Source organism: Gigantopelta aegis, chromosome 11 (genome assembly GCF_016097555.1).
Source record: "Gigantopelta aegis isolate Gae_Host chromosome 11, Gae_host_genome, whole genome shotgun sequence".
Lineage (NCBI taxonomy): Eukaryota > Metazoa > Mollusca > Gastropoda > Neomphalida > Peltospiridae > Gigantopelta > Gigantopelta aegis.
The window spans coordinates 5676266-5695194 of record NC_054709.1 but is presented as its reverse complement, the minus strand read 5'-3'; the positions used below and the strand labels follow the sequence as shown (position 1 = coordinate 5695194).

Here is an 18929-nt window from a genome sequence, read left to right as displayed (position 1 = left end):
ACTGGTTTAACAAAGGCCATGGTTTGTGCTATCCTGCCTGTGGGAAGCGCAAATAAAAGATCCCTTGCTGCCTGTCGTAAAATAGTAGCCTATGTGGCGACAGCGGGTTTCCTCTAAAAAAAACAGTGTCAGAATGACCATATGTTTGACGTCCAATAGCCGATGATATGATAAAAAAAATCACTGTGCTCTAGTGGCGCCGTTAAATAAAACAAACTTTACTAAGAATATTATACCAATATGCTAATGTTTCTGGATTGAAAATTAACTATTCAAAAACTAAAATTATTTGGATTGATAGAAGAAAGTTTTCCAAAGAGGTATTTCATCATTCAAAATGGAAACAAACTTGGGGCGAAAAAGTTTTAATCTATTGGGTGTACAAATTTCTGTTATTATTGAACAAATTAGTAGAAACAATTTTGCACAAAATCTACTTCAAATGAAAAAAAAACTAAAATAAAATAAAACAATGGTCATCAAGCAAGTTGACTGTTTTAGATCGAATTATTGTTGTTACAACTTTAATAGTACCAAAAATAACTCATTTAATTATTTCATTACCCATCGGAAGCAATAACAAAACAAATAAATACAATGTTGTATACTTTAAAATGACGAGAAGTATTGGTACAAAAGAGTATAAACATGGAGGCATTAAAATGTTACATTTTTCTAATTTTATGATTGCATTAAAAGCCTCTTGGGTAAGAAGACTTTTCACTTCAAATTATAAATGCCGCGAACACTTTTATCCGTTTTTTTTTTTTTTTTTTTTTTTTATTCACTCCCGCTTCAGCACACATTATCCATTGACCGCCAAATTCGATAGTATTGAAATCAATTGGTGCGAACAGACCTGTCCGCATCCGCATTCGCACAAATCGTTCCGGGACCGATTTTGCCTAAAGCGGACAATGGATGCGGATAAGGATCCTGTCACGGGGATCCTATAATACCCGTAACTGAATGAAAGTAAAGTAAAGTTTGTTTTATTTAACGACGCCGCTAGAGCACATTGATTTTTTATCTTATCATCGTGGTTTACACCTACCCATTGAGCCTTGCGGAGCACTCACTCAGGGTTTGGAGTCGGTATCTCGATTAAAAATCCCATGCCTCGACTGGGATCCGAACCCAGTACCTACCAGCCTGTAGACCGATGGCCTGCCACGACGCCACCGAGGCCGGTAAGTAACTGAATGAAACACGATTGTCCCAAATATCTCTCCTAATTGTATATCTATTAGATCTCTCTGTAACAGGCAGTTATACCCGCTGGCTCGTCTAGGTATGATCAGAGATAAGATCTTATATAAAGTATATATTATTATAGCACGTTTAGTTCACTAGAAAACACAACAAAAACACAATACACTTTGGAATCTGTATTAACCTATGCTGACAAATGTACTGCCGCAGTAGTTAATTAACAACAACAACAAATAATAACAACCCAGAACTGGTCACTTAATTAGTTAATCTCTAGGTGTCTAGTTTACATAATATGCTAATCACTTCACCGTGACACAACACCCACACGTGTGATAATTGAGAAACGCTTCCAGGGGAACTTAATTAATAAGGGAATTACAACTCTATTCCTAACTGGTTAATTTTTAATTAACCCTTACTACTCATTCAGTAACCTTGTAACACAGAATTAATACTGGTACCTATCACAATAAAGACAATAACCTACAGTTTACCTAGGTCCTCTAGGATGACTGGTTAAGCTTTTTATAATTATTTAGGACAGTAAGCCTACAGATTTACTGCGTCAGATGACCGGCGCAGCACCGTCTAAATAATATTGGTATAATACAGTATTAAATATTTAAAGTCACATCAATCACATCAAGGTTATACAACAGAGCAGAAAATATATAATTACCAAGTCCAAACGGACTAACGTTCCCCCTGGACGCCTTCCAATATGTTTCTCCCCGATATCTCTAAAACCCTAGCTATTTATTATAAAATCCCAGACTGGTCCGGAGACAGGACGCGGAACCGAATCTTATGATGTGTATATATCCACAGTAACCAAGCGGTATTTTTTTCTCAGATGGTCAGACTTAATGACGCCTAGTCGCCAAAATCACGGTTGTAAAAACCGCACTCGCGGAGGTATTACGTAACTACTGGCCACCTGGACTTAAGTGCATATTGGACTGCACACGGCCCTCTAAAACAATTAATATCGCCACAGGCGAAAAGAATTTAAGAGCATGTACCGTCACACACCCCCACCTCAAAAAGGATATTTCCTCTACTCTAGGAATAGGGAAATATACTATATTAAAACAAAAGGTGCGTTAACCGACGCATCCGGGCATTTATAACACATGTAATACTAAGGTGACTACCAGTAATCACACTGAGTCTCTGAGTCCCTGGTATACAAATATAATATATATAAAAACAAAACAGAAATCAAGAATGTCAACACATTATCATAACGTTCAACTTCGGGACAGGGCATCAGCGATTACATTAGGAGTGCCCTTCATATGTTCAATGGTAATTGGGAATTCCTGCAGAAGAAGACTCCACCTCAAAACTCTCTGGTTGGTGGCTTTCATTCTCTGAATGAAAGTGAGCGGATTATGATCAGTAAAGACCACCACTTGATGCACTGCCGATTTCACGTAGATCTGAAAATGCTTCAGAGCTTGTACCATGGCCAAAGCTTCCTTCTCTATAGTGGAATAGTTCACCTGGTGTTTGTCAAACATTTTGGAGAAGAAACTTACAGGATGGTCCAGTCCATTTTCGTCTTCCTGGAACAGCACAGCTCCAGCTCCCATGTCACTGGCATCCACAGCTAGCTTGAAGGGCACTCGATAGTCTGGTGCTGCCATCACGGGAGACGAGTAGCGCATCTGCTTGATACGGTTGAATGACTTCTCGCATTCACCTGACCACTGGAACTTCGTTTCTTTCTTTTTCAGTGTCGCACGTTTTCCAGGTTTTCTCCGATAGGCATGCTGTCGAATCGGTGTAGCGTTGGGTTCCAAGCGCACATCCTGGCTTAAGGTATTGGTAACCGTTGGAAGGTCCTGACAAATGGAAACATTGTCTTGTATCAGCTTAGTCAACTTTTCTCGCTGGGGGTTCAAGTCTGCTAGAATCTGGCTGTTGGTTAATTTTCTTTTGGACAGGTAGCACTGGAACTATCGGCAGTCTGTCAAAATAACCTTTTAGCAAATTGATGTGACAATACCTACTTTTCCTAACCCTATCAGGAGTGTTTATCGCATACCCTGTCTCATTAACCCATTTGTGCACAACATAGGGCCCGAAATACCTGTTCTGTAATGAACCCTGTTTAATGGGAAGGTACAGCAGCACCTTATCCCCTGGTTTAAATTCCCGACTCCTAGCCTTCCTATCAAACACTGATTTTATTTTGCTCTGAGCATGGCTCAGAACTAACTCTTGTCTATTACAAGGTAAGGCCCCTCTATCAAACACAACTGGTTCATTTCCCCTCTGCGGGAGATCAACAGGTTCCACCACATTTAATTCCTCAGTTGACTTATCTACCATTTTACTGATAACCTCATCCACTCCAATTTCATGGCTCACACACGTATCAGACAAATCACAAATATCCTATGGGTCTCGTGTTACCCTTCTGGCCATAGCCCTAGTCTTTACACACGCAGGATATCTAATCTCATCAACCTCACTCTGTTCTATTGGTAAAGTGCTGTCTTTAATTAACAATTGGTCACATTTCGGCTGACAACACTGACTAGTCAAATCATTACCCAACAAAACTCCTATGTTTTCAACAGGCAAGTCCTTCACAACACCCATAACGACTGGTCCCGTCACAAACTTCGAACACAAGAAAACCTTATGTAACCGGACAACCATTTTTTCTCCAGTAACCGAGGTTAAGGCCAAACTACGTCCTGTATCTGAATTCTTAATACCAGCTAAACACTCCGACGTGATCAGCGACTGACTACACCCGGTATCTCGATAGATTGATATTGCCTTAGGACTCAATTCTTGTTTCACATCAGAAACCATACCAGTGGACACATACGGGTTTACTTTCTCTGCCATTAACTCTCTCGCTAGCGGAGCTGACCTCACTAAACCGACCACTTGCGCTTATCGCGTTTCCTTTTAAAACAGTCCCCGACAAGATGGTTATCCTTTTTACAGTAACTGCAATGTGGACGAAAAGTTCGTGCATTGGCTGATAATGCAGGTTTATCCTTACTTTGCCACCCAGGTACATTCCTTGCCTGACTAGCTGACCAACTAGATGACTCTCTCTGATAGTTACTTTCCCGGGAAAAACCTGGCTGAAATTTCTTCTTATCACCCTGTTGTATAGAGATACCCTGTACTGTCTGAGCTTTGTGTATTAACACGTAGTCATCTGCCACTATGCCTGCCTCCTCTATCTTTTTGACATCACGATCCTCTAAATGAATACGTAAGCTAACTGGTAATCCATTTTTAATGTCCTGTAAGATCAACAACTCCCGTAACTCGGTATATGACTCTACCTGGTGAGACACCACCCATTTATCAAACATCCCTGCCTTCTTAGCCACAAACTCACTATAAGACTGACCCTGCGTTTTTCTCAACTCACTATACCGTAAACGATAATCCTCAGGTCGTAATTCATACGCCCTCAACACTGCCGCCGTAACTAGGTCGTACTGACTTGCTTGCTCATCACTCATTGAATTATAAGCTACACTAACCTTCCCCTTAAACTTAGACACGGCTAACAATGTCCACTTAGACTGCAGCCAATTTAGCTGCTTAGCGGCCCGTTCAAAAAGTTGGAAGAACATATCTACCTCCTGGTCATCAAATACAGGCACTGATCTATAAGCCTCCGACATGTTAAACCCATTTCCTACTTCTCGTCTGACTTCTTCAGTATTTCAACTTTAAACTCATGTTCCACTTTTAATTTTCTAACTGGAATTCTCTATCCGTCTCTCTCTTTCTCTCTATCCCTATCTTCTCTTTCTCTCTCTCTCTCTCTCTCTCTCTCTCTCTCTCTCTCTCTCCTCTCTCTCCCCTATCTCTATCTTCTCTATCCCTCTCTTCTTTCTCTCTATCCCTATCTTCTCTCTCTCTCTCTCTCTCTCTCTCTCTCTCTATCTCTCTCTCTCTCTCTCTCTCTCTCCTCTCCTCTCTCTCTCTCTCTCTCTCCTCTCTCTTCTCTCTCTCTCTCTATCTCTCTCTCTCTTTCTCTCTCTCTCTCTCTCTCTCTCTCTCTCTCTCTCTCTCTCTCTCTCTCCTCTCTCTCTCTCTCTCTCTCTCTCTCTCTCCGCCTCTCTATCTATCTAATGCACGTTCTTCTCTTTCGTACTCAAGCTTTTTAAAAGCTAACTGTTGTTCCATACTCAAGTCACTTATCTCTATCTCTGGAACAATCTCACTGTCTTCCATAACAGGACTATCACCAAAAACTTCCTGGATAAAAATTGTCCTTATATCTCTGTCACGGGGATCCTATAATACCCGTAACTGAATGAAACACGATTGTCCAAATATCTCTCCTAACTGTATATCTATTAGATCTCTCTGTAACGGGCAGTTTAAAACCCTAGTGTGGCTCGTCTAGGTATGATCAGAGATACGACCTTATATAAAGTATATATTATTATAGCACGTTTAGTTCAATAGAAAACACAACAAAAACACAATACACTTTGGAATCTGTATTAACCTACGCTGACAAATGTACTGCCGCAGTAGTTAATTAACAACAAGAAATAATAACAACCCAGAACTGATCACTTAATTAGTTAATCTCTAGGTGTCTAGTTTACACAATATGCTAATCACTTCACCGTGACACAACACCCACACGTGTGATAATTGAGAAACGCTTCCAGGAGAACTTAATTAATAAAGGAATTACAACTCTATTCCTAACTGGTTCATTTTTAATTAACCCTTACTACTCATTCAGTAACGTGTGATAATTAAGAAACGCTGCCAGGGGAATTTAATTAATAAAGGAATTACAACTCTATTCCTAACTGGTTCATTTTTAATTAACCCTTACTACTCATTCAGTAACGTGTGATAATTAAGAAACGCTGCCAGGGGAATTTAATTAATAAAGGAATTACAACTCTATTCCTAACTGGTTAATTTTTAATTAACCCTAACTACTCATTCAATAACCTTGTAATACAGACTTAATACTGGTACATATCACAATAAAGACAATAACCTACAGTTTACCTAGATCCTCTAGGATGACTGGATAAGCTTTATATATATATATATATATATATATATATATATATATATATATATATATATATATATATATATATATCAGAACGGTGAGCCTACAGTATACTGCGTGAGATGACCGGCAGCACCGTCTAAATAATATTGGTATAATACAGTATTAAAATATTTAAAGTCACATCAATCACATCAAGGTTATACAATAGAGCAGAAATAATATATAATTATCAAGTCCAAAAGGACTAACGTTCCCCCTGGACGCCTTCCTATGTTTCTCCGATATCTCTAAAACCCTACCTATTTATTAAAAGATCCAAATATCGCCTGGGGTTACAAGGCGGTCCTCCCCCTATCAAGTGATATTCCACAGCGATCAAGACGGCATATCCTTCTCTTTGATCGCCAAACTCAATGACGCCTAGTCGCCAAAATCACGGTTGTAAAAACCGCACTCGCGGAGGTATTACGTAACTACTGGCCACATGGCCTTAAGTGCATATTGGAACTGCACACGGCCCTCTAAAACAATTAATACCGCCACAGGCGAAAACAAATTAAGAGCATGTTCCGTCACAATCTCCTAAGGTTTCAGCTGATGTTAAATCAATTTCTCGCTCACCCGCGATTTCAACTAACTCGGCCTTACGTGCTCGCTTAATCTCCACTACACTGAGCGTAGGCCTATCCAGCAAATTCTTATCCATGTTTAGATATGACGCACTTATTATTAATTAATTTTCTAGTGAACAACGTTGCTACTTCTAGTTAATTTGTAAAATTAATTTATAAAGCCCCCATTTACAAACAATACTTTTTTAAATATGCATGTCCCGTTTCAGATCCGGGACGAGCGCCCCAATTTTCACTCCTGTCACGGGGATCCTATAATACCCGTAACTGAATGAAACACGATTGTCCCAAATATCTCTCCTAATTGTATATCTATTAGATCTCTCTGTAACAGGCAGTTATACCCGCTGGCTCGTCTAGGTATGATCAGAGATAAGACCTTATATAAAGTATATATTATTATATTAGTTCACTAGAAAACACAACAAAAACACAATACACTTTGGAATCTGTATTAACCTACGCTGACAAATGTACTGCCGCAGTAGTTAATTAACAACAACAACAAATAATAACAACCCAGAACTGGTCACTTAATTAGTTAATCTCTAGGTGTCTAGTTTACACAATATGCTAATCACTTCACCGTGACACAACACCCACACGTGTGATAATTGAGAAACGCTTCCAGGGGAACTTAATTAATAAGGGAATTACAACTCTATTCCTAACTGGTTAATTTTTAATTAACCCTTACTACTCATTCAATAACCTTGTAACACAGAATTAATACTGGTACCTATCACAATAAAGACAATAACCTACAGTTTACCTAGGTCCTCTAGGATGACTGGTTAAGCTTTTCATAATTATTTAGGACAGTGAGCCTACAGATTACTGCGTAAGATGATCGGCAGCACCGTCTAAATAATATTGGTATAATACAGTATTAAAATATTTAAAGTCACATCAATCACATCAAGGTTATACAACAGAGCAGAAAATATATAATTACCAAGTCCAAACGGACTAACGTTCCCCCTGGACGCCTTCCAATATGTTTCTCCCCGATATCTCTAAAACCCTAGCTATTTATTATAAAATCCCAGACTGGTCCGGAGACAGGACGCGGAACCGAATCTTATGATGTGTATATTTCCACAGTAACCAAGCGGTATTTTTTTCTCAGATGGTCAGACTTAATGACGCCTAGTCGCCAAAATCACGGTTGTAAAAACCGCACTCGCGGAGGTATTACGTAACTACTGGCCACCTGAGCTTAAGTGCATATTGGACTGCACGCGGCCCTCTAAAACAATTAATATCGCCACAGATCCCCACACTGTGACGTCATATTCGGGTGTTTCCTGACCTTAGTGTATAACCCCTTCACAATTATAGCCTAGGCGTAATGCTATGAAATGTTTATTAGCAAGTTACTTCTATATATCATAGATGTTTGATTTTATACCCCAATGTAAATACATTGACGGACGTAGGCATAATTTTGTATTGGGGTGGGGGACAAACAAACCCCACCTCAGTAAGTGATATCGAGGCTTTGTAACAGGATACATCTACACGTGAAGTCACAGTATTCAATGAATTTCACGATGAAATGATAAGTTGTTAAAGGCGCTCTGTCACGGATGGTTGACCTAATTAATGACCTAACAAAGCATTATCTTAAAATATACACATCTGATTTGTCGCTAAAAGTACTTTATTTAAACATGTACATAACTCCTATAACCCACTAATTACTGATATTTTGTAAAAATAATTGAATTATGTCAACGGTCCTATTGGATTTTATATAAACGATCGCCGTGTATAGAGACTTGGCAAATGACGGCCGGCTATATGCATGGCCAATAATAAAAAATATATTATTTTTCATGACGAAAATAACCGCGAATACGCTGAAATAAAATAATAAACAGTCGGAACATGAACTCACCATTTATTATTATTATTATTATTATTATTATTAGGCGCGTGTGCAAATTATTTTGACTGGTTCGCAAAGTGGTATTTCGGTTTTAATGTATAGCGTAAAAAAACAGTGTACTGTTGCATGTTTTGTCCAAAGGTTGGCTAATTATTACTTAAACCAGTTGAATCCAGTTCTACGTGCATGGACAAGTTCAGCCTGCCGTTTGTGCGTGTATGCACGCACGTTAACTTGCATTTTTATAGCCAAAACTCCTCCAGATAAAACATCGCCCCTCCACCCCAAAAAATTAGTAGTAGGCTAATAATAGTAGCAGTAGTAGTAGTAGTAGTAGTAGTAGTAGTAGTAGTAGTAGTAGTAGTAATAGGAATAATAATTGTGTATTATTATTATTATTATTATTACATGTATTATAATGTTGGTAAAATCACGTCGCGGTGGGGTGGGGTGGGTGGGGGCGGTTGTTACAGAAACATTACATAAATTTAGAGGGGGACGCGGGAGTGGTCTCAGCTTTACTATTAGCCTTTAAAAAAAATGTATTTTGAGTTTTATTGCCCCTTGCAATTTTAAGCATTTGAAATGTGACTAAATACAGCAAAATAACCTTTTAGTCATATTTATTTACAGTAAAATTAACTATTTTTTTTACAAAATTTACGTAAGCAGCCTCAAAATTGCAATCAGTGAAAAATTATTAAGTTCAAACCCTGTTGTTAGTTTGTGTACTGTCCGTAGTTAGTTTCTCTTTGAGTTAATCTACCTCAGCACCTGATAATTTGTAATTGTTATTTTTATTTATTTATTTATTTATTTATTTATTTATTTATTTATTCATTATTATTATTATTATTATTATTATTATTTATTTATTTATTTATTTATTTATTTATTTATTATAATTAATTTTTTGTTAGTACTGTAGGGACAATATGACGCTATTCATATATATATGGAAATTGTACACAAAAGGGTCCGCTAAATTCATATACTCCCCCACCCCCTCCCCTGTTCAGAAAATGCACTGTTCGTACAGTATTTAGTATGTATTCCTCCTTGTCCAGAGGGTTCGATAATATGGATCAGTCAAATACATGTACTTATTTACCGCCTATATACAGTTTTGCTGTGAATATAGCCAGCCCTCGTTAGTGGAGGCTATAGACACGGCCTTCGTATATATAGTCACATCGTATATAAACACAGTCTAGTTCAGAGTATTCTTTAAAAATGTAACAATTCCTATCCCAAGTCAGCTGTTGTATAATAATTATAATAATGAATTTGACAAGGTGGAAAATGACGGTGTTTGTGATCCAGATGTTTAGAGTTTTTCGCGTACGACTAACGATAAATTTACCTATAGATGCAAAGGCCTAACTAGTCGAGATTGTCGACGTTTAACATGCTTCTGTTACTAAAATAAATTAATGTATCGGCTTATTATAATTCTACGGAAGCGTATTAGTGCCACCAAACGCAATAAAATAATTCTATTTGCCTACATATTATCTGGGGAAAAATCAACTTTAATCTTGGAAAAATCAACTTTAATCTTGGTAAAGTTGATTTTTCCAAGATTATATGTAGGCAAATAGAATTATTTTATTTCGTTTGGTGGCACTAATACGCTTCCGTATCATTCAGTACATGTTTTTATTATTTTTTAATAACTTATTTTTATTGGGGGGTTTTTTTTCTTCTATTTACCCTACGTCGCATAGGACGGCCAAGCGTTCTCGTTACACGAGCTTGGTAAATCGTTTTGGCACTGCGATTATTCGGGGAATGCCCGTCACGTGACTAAAAATAATACGTCACACCTCTGCTCTCCAAATAGTCGTTATTTTTCTCAGAATTATGGACCGTACCCATAACTCAATTATTTTGATAAAATATCAATAATAAGTGTGATATGGTGGTTATGTAGATGGTTCCATAAAGTAGGCTACTTTTAGGTACAAATCAAATGTATATATTGTCATATAATACCTTGTTGGGTCAATAATTAGGTCAACCATCTGTGAGAGAGCGCGTTTAAATCTAGCCATGTAAGGTGTATCATATTATAAACACTGCCAGTCTCAATTGTGTCCTGGGCCCTGTTCCACAACACAATCTTAGTGCTAAGATCACCTAAGGTGAATAACTATATTATGTACTTGAGGTGATCTTAACGCTAAGATCGCTTCATGGAACGATGCCTTGAATCAGTTAGCGTACTTGCCATGTGTACTTGTACTAATTTTTAACTGTTAAGCCGCGCACATGGCCAGGTGCCCTTTGCTGGACCAGAAATTCTTCATTAAAATTAATAAAATAAACATGTCTTGCCCAATCAGTCAGGGACCAACAGCATAAAGGTTGTTCAGTTTATCTGACTGTTAATCTGCTGTTGGTAAAACAAACTGAAATTGACCTGCAGGTACGTATGCAGGACATTGTGCAGGGGCGGGGGCCTAGACTGTGGTTAGCGATGTTTAGAGAACACTTCTCCGGACAATATTTTGTTTTTAAAATGCTTAAATCAGGAGCAGTTCAACAAAGCCTCCTCTCCACCCCCACTTTCTTAACAAGACTGTAACATGTAAGGGTCAAATTTTAAAACTGTATTTTCTATAAATGACGATTTGTAATGTTCATTAGTATTGCCTGCTACATTCAAGAATGTGGCACAATAATGAATTTATTTTTAAAAAATGACCAAATAAAACATTTTCACTAGCGATTGCTTAACAGATGGTTACAATAAATGTCTTTGTGAAACTGGCCCCGTGTCACCAATAGATTAGGATGTCAACATTTTAATAAACCTTGTATATTAGATCTTAAAAGTTACATGGTAGGTTTCCTATAGGGTGGCTGTCTGCCACTTTTTAGGGTGTATAACAATATAATGTATATACAAATTGTTCATTGTCCATTTAACTAACAAGAATATTCATCAATGGTTTAGAAAATGTGTCTTTTAAGAGATTATCCACAAATATTTTCAAAGTAATACATTTTGTTTTAGCTGAACATACTTGTCTCACGGAATAAACTAAAATGTTTACTTCATTACTTCATTTACTTCATTCCAAGGTTACTGGTATTTATGTAAAATGAAGCCCATAGGTTTAAAAACAGGAACATTCACCGCATTTAAGACTATTGGCATGAATTCGAATACTATTTGTTGTTGTTGTTGTTTTTTTTGTGTTTTTTTTTCGAATACTATTTTAATAGAAATGTTCCCTGGGCTAACAAATGACATCTTAATTACTATGTAACTGGAAGAATTTTATAACAAGATATTTTAAAAGAACTTTAAATAAAGATGCATCATCATATTTGCTTTCTTTACATAAATAACAACAACAACGAAATAAAATAAAATAAACAAATAAACCTACATATTAATCGATACCATACATAATTTTTGCGTATATAATAACTCAATATTGTGAAACCTGTGAAGTGGCTTCCCAAAGAATCCGTTACCTAAAAACTGAAATTTTACATGCAGTAAACATCAGCTTTCCATTAAAATAACCCAGTTATATCGATAGGCGTCGGGTATACCTCCTCCCCTTTCCTCAACTATGAAACAGCTTGATGTCTAGAATATATATAAGCACTGCCCTTCATCATTTAAAATTAAAATTAATAACTGTTCCTCCTGTCCTACATAATGGTATTGAAACATGTGTTTTCTCGTCATTGAATGATATTACATGTATGTTGTCTGCAGCTATCCTAACTTGGACTTTTCCCCTTTATTATATGTCCATGTATAGATACATTTTTTTCAGCTTCTTAATGTAAGTCCCAGACTTAATTTTAGATAAACCTTTATTTTCTCCAAGATGGTGGGGTTTTTTTTATTTTTTTTTTTTTTTTTTTGTATTTAAGCTTGGACCTTAAATACGGAAATACCTGGTGGGCCTACACTTCTTTTCTTGTATGGTAGCTTTTCCTTGACCACCAGTTGAATACATATTATGTAGATATATACAATATAGACACTTTGGTCACTAAAAATTTACCTTTACCCGATAGAAAAGGTTGAAATATGATGAGGATAAAAATAATCAGTTGGTAGATACGAGGTTTTCATAATAGATAAACATTGGTTTTCAAATACATGTTTTACTTATTTGACATTTTCCATACTTTCCATTGCCTGGACATGTACGAGATTTTGACAACAAAAATATAATAGATTTCTGCTTCTGAAAGAATAAAAAAGTGAAAATTGCCAAAACTGCACATACGAGGTTTTCTTAGTTCAGCGACGATAGTTTGGTAAGTTATATAATTATATAGGTTGTTGGTCTTGAACTTCAAATAAATGCTTTTATCACATTAATTTTGTATGTGAATATTTCCGTTAAAATGTATGATCTTGGAAAAATCAACTTTAATCTTGGAAAGGTCAAGTTTAATCTTGGAAAAATCAACTTTAATTAAATTAATATATTGAATAATAGAAAGAAATATTACACTATTGTAACAGGGACACATACCTTTAATATATTAATTAACAAACTAATTTTAGATAGAAATATCACACAATTATAATAGGACCACATGCCTTTAATATATATTAATTAATAGCAAGTCCTTCACGGGCTGATATGACATCCCCCAGTGTGTTTTCTTTAGCAATGTGGGGCTCCACTAAGTATAACATTTGTGCAAACTGTTCTGTACTGGTGGAATCTATATCCATCCATTTGTAGTTCTTTAATACGTCTGTGGTACTCTCCGTGGTCATTGCGTTTCATATTGATATGGTGTGCCTGCCATCTTCTAATCAACCTTTTTATCTTCTTATTTCCTCTGTATCTATATCAGTACAGTAACAATACATCACCAGCATCATCATCAGTGTTGTAGCTGAGTTGTAGAAATTTCGACATGTCAGATAATTATGGAGATTTTGTTTATTTCGAAAAATATAGCCTACAATCTAATTAAAATTAGCTCCACTATTACATGTGGATCTAACACCAGCCAGTTGGAGCTCATGTCCACCAATCAAAACCTTACTTGCAGAATCCTGCCAGTGATTTAAAACTAACAACACTGCGTAGTCCCCAATGCCCAGGTAACATTTCGTCTGTAAATAATAATTTAAATATTGACCAATCACACTTCGCCTTTTATAACGTCATTTCTAAAAATATCGGGCGAGTCTATTTAGTGGCCGCAGTACAGCGAACCATACCAATACGTACGGGGTGAGTTATCTGTCTTCAATTTTACATTAAAAATTATTTATTTATTTATAAAAAAACCCAACTAAATCAGTCTTCAGTTTTAGATTACAAATTATTTATTTTATAAAATAAAACATGTTTTAAGGCATTCGTAATTCACACGAAACATGTCGTATACCCTCAGGATAATTCGGAATGTTTTCAAATTATTTTTAAATCACTGGCAGGATTCTGCAAGTAAGGTTTTGATTGGTGGACATGAGCTCCAACTGGCTGGTGTTAGATCCACATGTAATAGTGGAGCTAATTTTAATTAGATTGTATAGCCTACAACACACGTGTAAATAAAATATTTGCATTGTTATGTTCTCGTGCGATCTTGCTTAAACACATGACAGGTGTGTTCGTACAAAAGGGACGACGGATAACGTGTGCGGGAGGAAAAAAAACGGATAAATGTGTTCGTAGTTTTTAAGACAGAAACTATGTTGAATTACGAAGATTATTTCCTTCAGAAAAACTAAACAAAAAGTAATTAAAAATCTGTTTTGGAAAAATGTATTACAGAGTTGGTTAAAGATACAACAAAAACAGACTTGGGAAAATAATGATGAAATAATGAGTAGGTCTACAAATATTTGGTATAATAGTCATATCATTAAAGATAGTAAACCCATATTGTACAAAAACTATATTTAAAATGGCATCCTTTTTATACATGATTTATTGAATGAGCTAGAACAATTTATGGATTATGAAGTGCGTAATATATTTAGAATATTCCACTTTAATAAGAGCTATCAAAACATTTATTTCAAAATAAAAACCAATAACCAAACATTTGTACGTTTACGTCTTTCTGGTTTCAGTGTTAAACTGGTAAAATGGTAGTTTAATGCAATTCATTATAGTTGTTTTTTTACAGAAGAAATAAAATTTGGGTTTTGAAAATAATCCGTGAACCGTGAATAAAATTCAAAGTTAAAGCAATACCCAGAACATTAAAGTAGTCTACGTCGTTTCTATATACATATTATCATACTACATCCCGTTATATCAAAAAATTAGTCAGAAATTTTTCAGTAACTACTATACGTTAGGGAGGTGTAATATGCTTCATATATTGCATATAATATATTATTTTAACCATGTATGTGAACCTTGTCATCTATGGTATTCTTTTTTGGTATATTGCAACCTTTAACAGTCTGCTAATGTTATAGACGTCTAATTTGGGGTTGAATATAACGAATGGTTGGACGAGTAGGCTACACGATGCTTGTATTATTCATTATAATAATCCCATCTGTATTTTTCTGTAACAATTACTGACATCTTGAATTCAAAATGGTGGAGTTATCCACGTGATCCAGAGTACAAGAACAAACTCTTTTTTTTTCAACAGTGGAGCATGGTGAACCAAAATCCAAAGTCAAACTGAGGGCATATAAAAGTGTTTACAGGTAGTTACTGCAGGTAGGAACTTAAGAGTATTTAAGAAAACAAAGATTATACAAACCATTGCATGTGCGTGCAAATAATCTATTTTTATATTTATTTCATCTAATGTTAAACAAAATGAATTAAAGTAAGCAATATCTACATAATCATTAATGTAATGCAAAATAAATTTACTATTTTTCCACAATTATTGCATAAAACTGGATTTAGCATCACATGTCGATCAGAATTCTTGGTCCTAAATTGCATATTTGCTTGCTTACCCATCCACTATAAAATATAATGTAATATAATAAGGCATTCTGTTTTGAAAAAGTGTTTTTGGTTTTTATGCTTATCAATGATAGTATTACAGATATTTTGGGTTTAAAAAAGTATATCTTTTGGGGTATGCAAAACCCTTCTTCTTCTTGTTTTTTGCACGATAGCTCGATATGGCCACCGTGACTTTAAATAACTGACTGAACAAAATATCAAAGCTTTTAACGGACAGTTTAGTAATGGATCACGCAAATTGTACTTAACGGGATCAAATGACTGTATTATGTTAGTGAGAAATTAGCGACTTGTTTTTAAGTTTTCATTCAATCAATCAACCATCAATCAGCTATTGGTTGTCAAACATTAGGTAAGTTTTGACACGAAGTCTTATCTAGAGAAAACCAGCTACATTTTGCAAACAAATAAATAACAATCTTTTACTCTAATCCGCACAATTATTTACTCTATACAGGGGCGGCACAGTGTAAGAACTTTTTTCACAGATATAACAAATAACACACACACACACACACACACACACACACACACACACACACACACACACACAATTTTAAGTGGTATGGCCATGCCGCCCCTGCTATAAATGTTTTATCCGCTAAATGCTTTAATCGAAAAGATATTACATTCACTTAGAAAAACGTCGATTTATGTCGTGTAATACATTCTACATCACTGTAACTCATATTTATCTTTTAACCATTTGTTTGCACTAACTGTATCCTTAATTGTTTACAAGTGCCTGTTATGTATCACTAATTATGAACAAAAATGCAACCAATAGCAGGTGTAAATATGTTAGCCAACTATATGGATGCAATGCATGGCTTCTTCTCATTTCAAGAGGCGAAACGAAGCCCAGTGGTAAAGCGCTCGCTCGATGCGCGGTCGGTCTTGGATCGATGCCCGTCGGTGGGCCCATTGGGCTATTTCTCGTTCCAGCCAGTGCACCACGACTGGTATATCAAAGTCTGTGGTATGTACTACCCTGTCTGTGGGATGGTACATGTAAAAGATACCTTGCTGCTAATCGAAAAGAGTAGCCCATGAAGTGGCGACAGTGTGTTTTCTCTCTCAATATCTGTGTGGTCCTTAACCATATGTCTGACGCCATATAACCGTAAATACAACGTGTTGAGTGTGTCGTTAAATAAAACATTCCCTTCCTTCTCTCATTTCAAATACCAAATTCTTTATCTTAATATTATATAGACATGAAGAAATATACTGTGATAATACTCTCAACTCATTTTAACACAAATACGGGAGAATTGCTTGAAATCGACACTTTACCTTTGCCTCCCCCCCCCCCCCCCCCCCCCCCCCGTATCTGCAATCTCTCGTCCGCTATTGTTATTTTGTTTTTTTCATCTGCATGATCAGTGTGACTAACGGGTGTTAAAATGATTTACGTAAATGCAATCACTCTGTGGACAAAATGCTCTAGTGACGAATTGGCCAAATGTGATTTGTGGTTGTAGAGGATTTGTTTGCGAGTTCATCGGTGGACGAATTTGTGGTGGACGAATCGTCCGTGGACGAAATGTACAGTGGACGAATCATCCTGAAGCCGATCTAACGGTGCTCTACGAAAGTCAGATTTAGGTCAATCGAGCCCTGGCTTATTCAAATAAATATTCATTAATTAATGGCTAGTTCATTTGTAAGAATATTCTATAAACTTATTAAATTGGTATAAACAACAAAAGAATCGTCTGTATATTTAAAGACAGGTATTTGGCTTTATTTTATTAAATATATCCCGCTATTCAAATTGCCGAAATGCCCAGCCCCCTTTCGCCTTAGCTTGTGTCGGAATCCCCCTTTTGCATCTAATCACGACACGCACCTTGTTATATTAGTCCGCCGGTTACGGGGTCAACTGTTTCTAATAAAAATGCAGCATGCATTGTAAAGCGAAAATAATAGAACTATCATATTAGTGACATGTATTTGCTTAAATGTTGGAAAAAATACACACGGTAGATAAACCAAGGGTTATATTTTTGAACTATTTTAACCGTGTATGTATAGTGCGTGAAAAGGCCAACATGGCGACTCTCGAATTGGGAGTTTTGTGCAGGGATTATGCTCCCGTTGAAAACTACAAGACTAAATAACACTACAACGCTACAGTACTTAAATTTTTATAAAATTTAGCTCCACGTTTATCTATCAGTGCTATTTTTTCTCAAATCCATAATTATTTCAGGTAGGTATTGCTTGTTTGTGGTTTGCATCTCGCTTGTTTCCCCCCCAATCAATGTTGTATGGACAAAGATACACAGTTGGGCTTGGTATAATTCGTGTAACTGGCTTAGTTTCGTAGTGGTCGTGTGTTGTTATATATTGCTTGCTTATTATTCTTTGTTTTGTTTGTTTCAATCTGTGTTTTTCTTTTTTCTATCTCTCTGAATGTTATTATTTGCTTGTTTTCTATCATAGGTGTAAAATCCCCGGTGTCGCCAGCTGCCTGAGCTGGGTCAAGTAAAGACTTGAAAAAAGCAAAAATTCTGTCGGCTGGCTTGTTGCGTAGTCCTGACTAAAGCCATCCGACATGGATTCAGTGCCAAGAACTGATAAAATCACTTGTCACAGCAAACTTCTGCAGTTCTAAATGGAGGGTAAGAATAATTTAATAAAGCCCTGGATGTGTGACATACCTATTATAATTTATAGTGCTGCATAGCATTGTGTGCATTCTGTTAAATTTATTTGATTTTGAGACATCCCTTTAATAAAACTGCAATATAGCTTAGAGGACAGCCATACGCCTTACTTATTTTTCTTTCTTTTTTTTAATCTGACAACCAATTCATATATTAAATGGTCGTAAAATTCAGTAGTTACCAAAGCTCTGTCCTGTTTGCCTGGTGTTTGTACCAATGTTAAAAAATTAATGTGATGGGGCGGGAACTGATCAAATCAATCATTAATTGACTGTTTACAGCAATTATAGCTTCCAGTTTGTTACTGTAATTTTTGAAGGTTGCATGGTATGTTTGGCGATTCAAATCCACGTCAAAGGTTATCCGCCGGGTGACAGAAATTAAATGAATTGATCAGTCATACAAGTGGGACAATTTTGTGGATGTGCAATGCCTCAGTCTTGATTAGGGCAAAACATAGCCCAGTGGTAAAGCGCCCGCTAGATGCGCAGTTGGTGTGGGATCGATCCTCATCGGTGGACCCATTGGGTTATTTCTCGT

At 36.3% G+C, this 18929-nt stretch overlaps 1 protein-coding gene across 5 annotated transcripts in view; it reads left to right on the top strand.

Annotated features, from left to right (window-relative positions):
* The first annotated feature begins 17800 nt into the window (after positions 1 to 17800).
* The window catches only part of LOC121385360 (histone-lysine N-methyltransferase 2C-like), a 185323-nt gene continuing 184194 nt past the window's right edge, over positions 17801 to 18929 (top strand). For all 5 annotated transcript variants that reach the window (XM_041516013.1, XM_041516015.1, XM_041516011.1 and 2 more), the window contains exons 1-2: positions 17801 to 17932; positions 18166 to 18344. In XM_041516013.1, the coding sequence (XP_041371947.1) occupies positions 18338 to 18344 (7 nt within the window). In that variant the 5' untranslated portion in view covers positions 17801 to 17932; positions 18166 to 18337. The remainder of the gene's footprint in view (positions 17933 to 18165; positions 18345 to 18929) is intronic.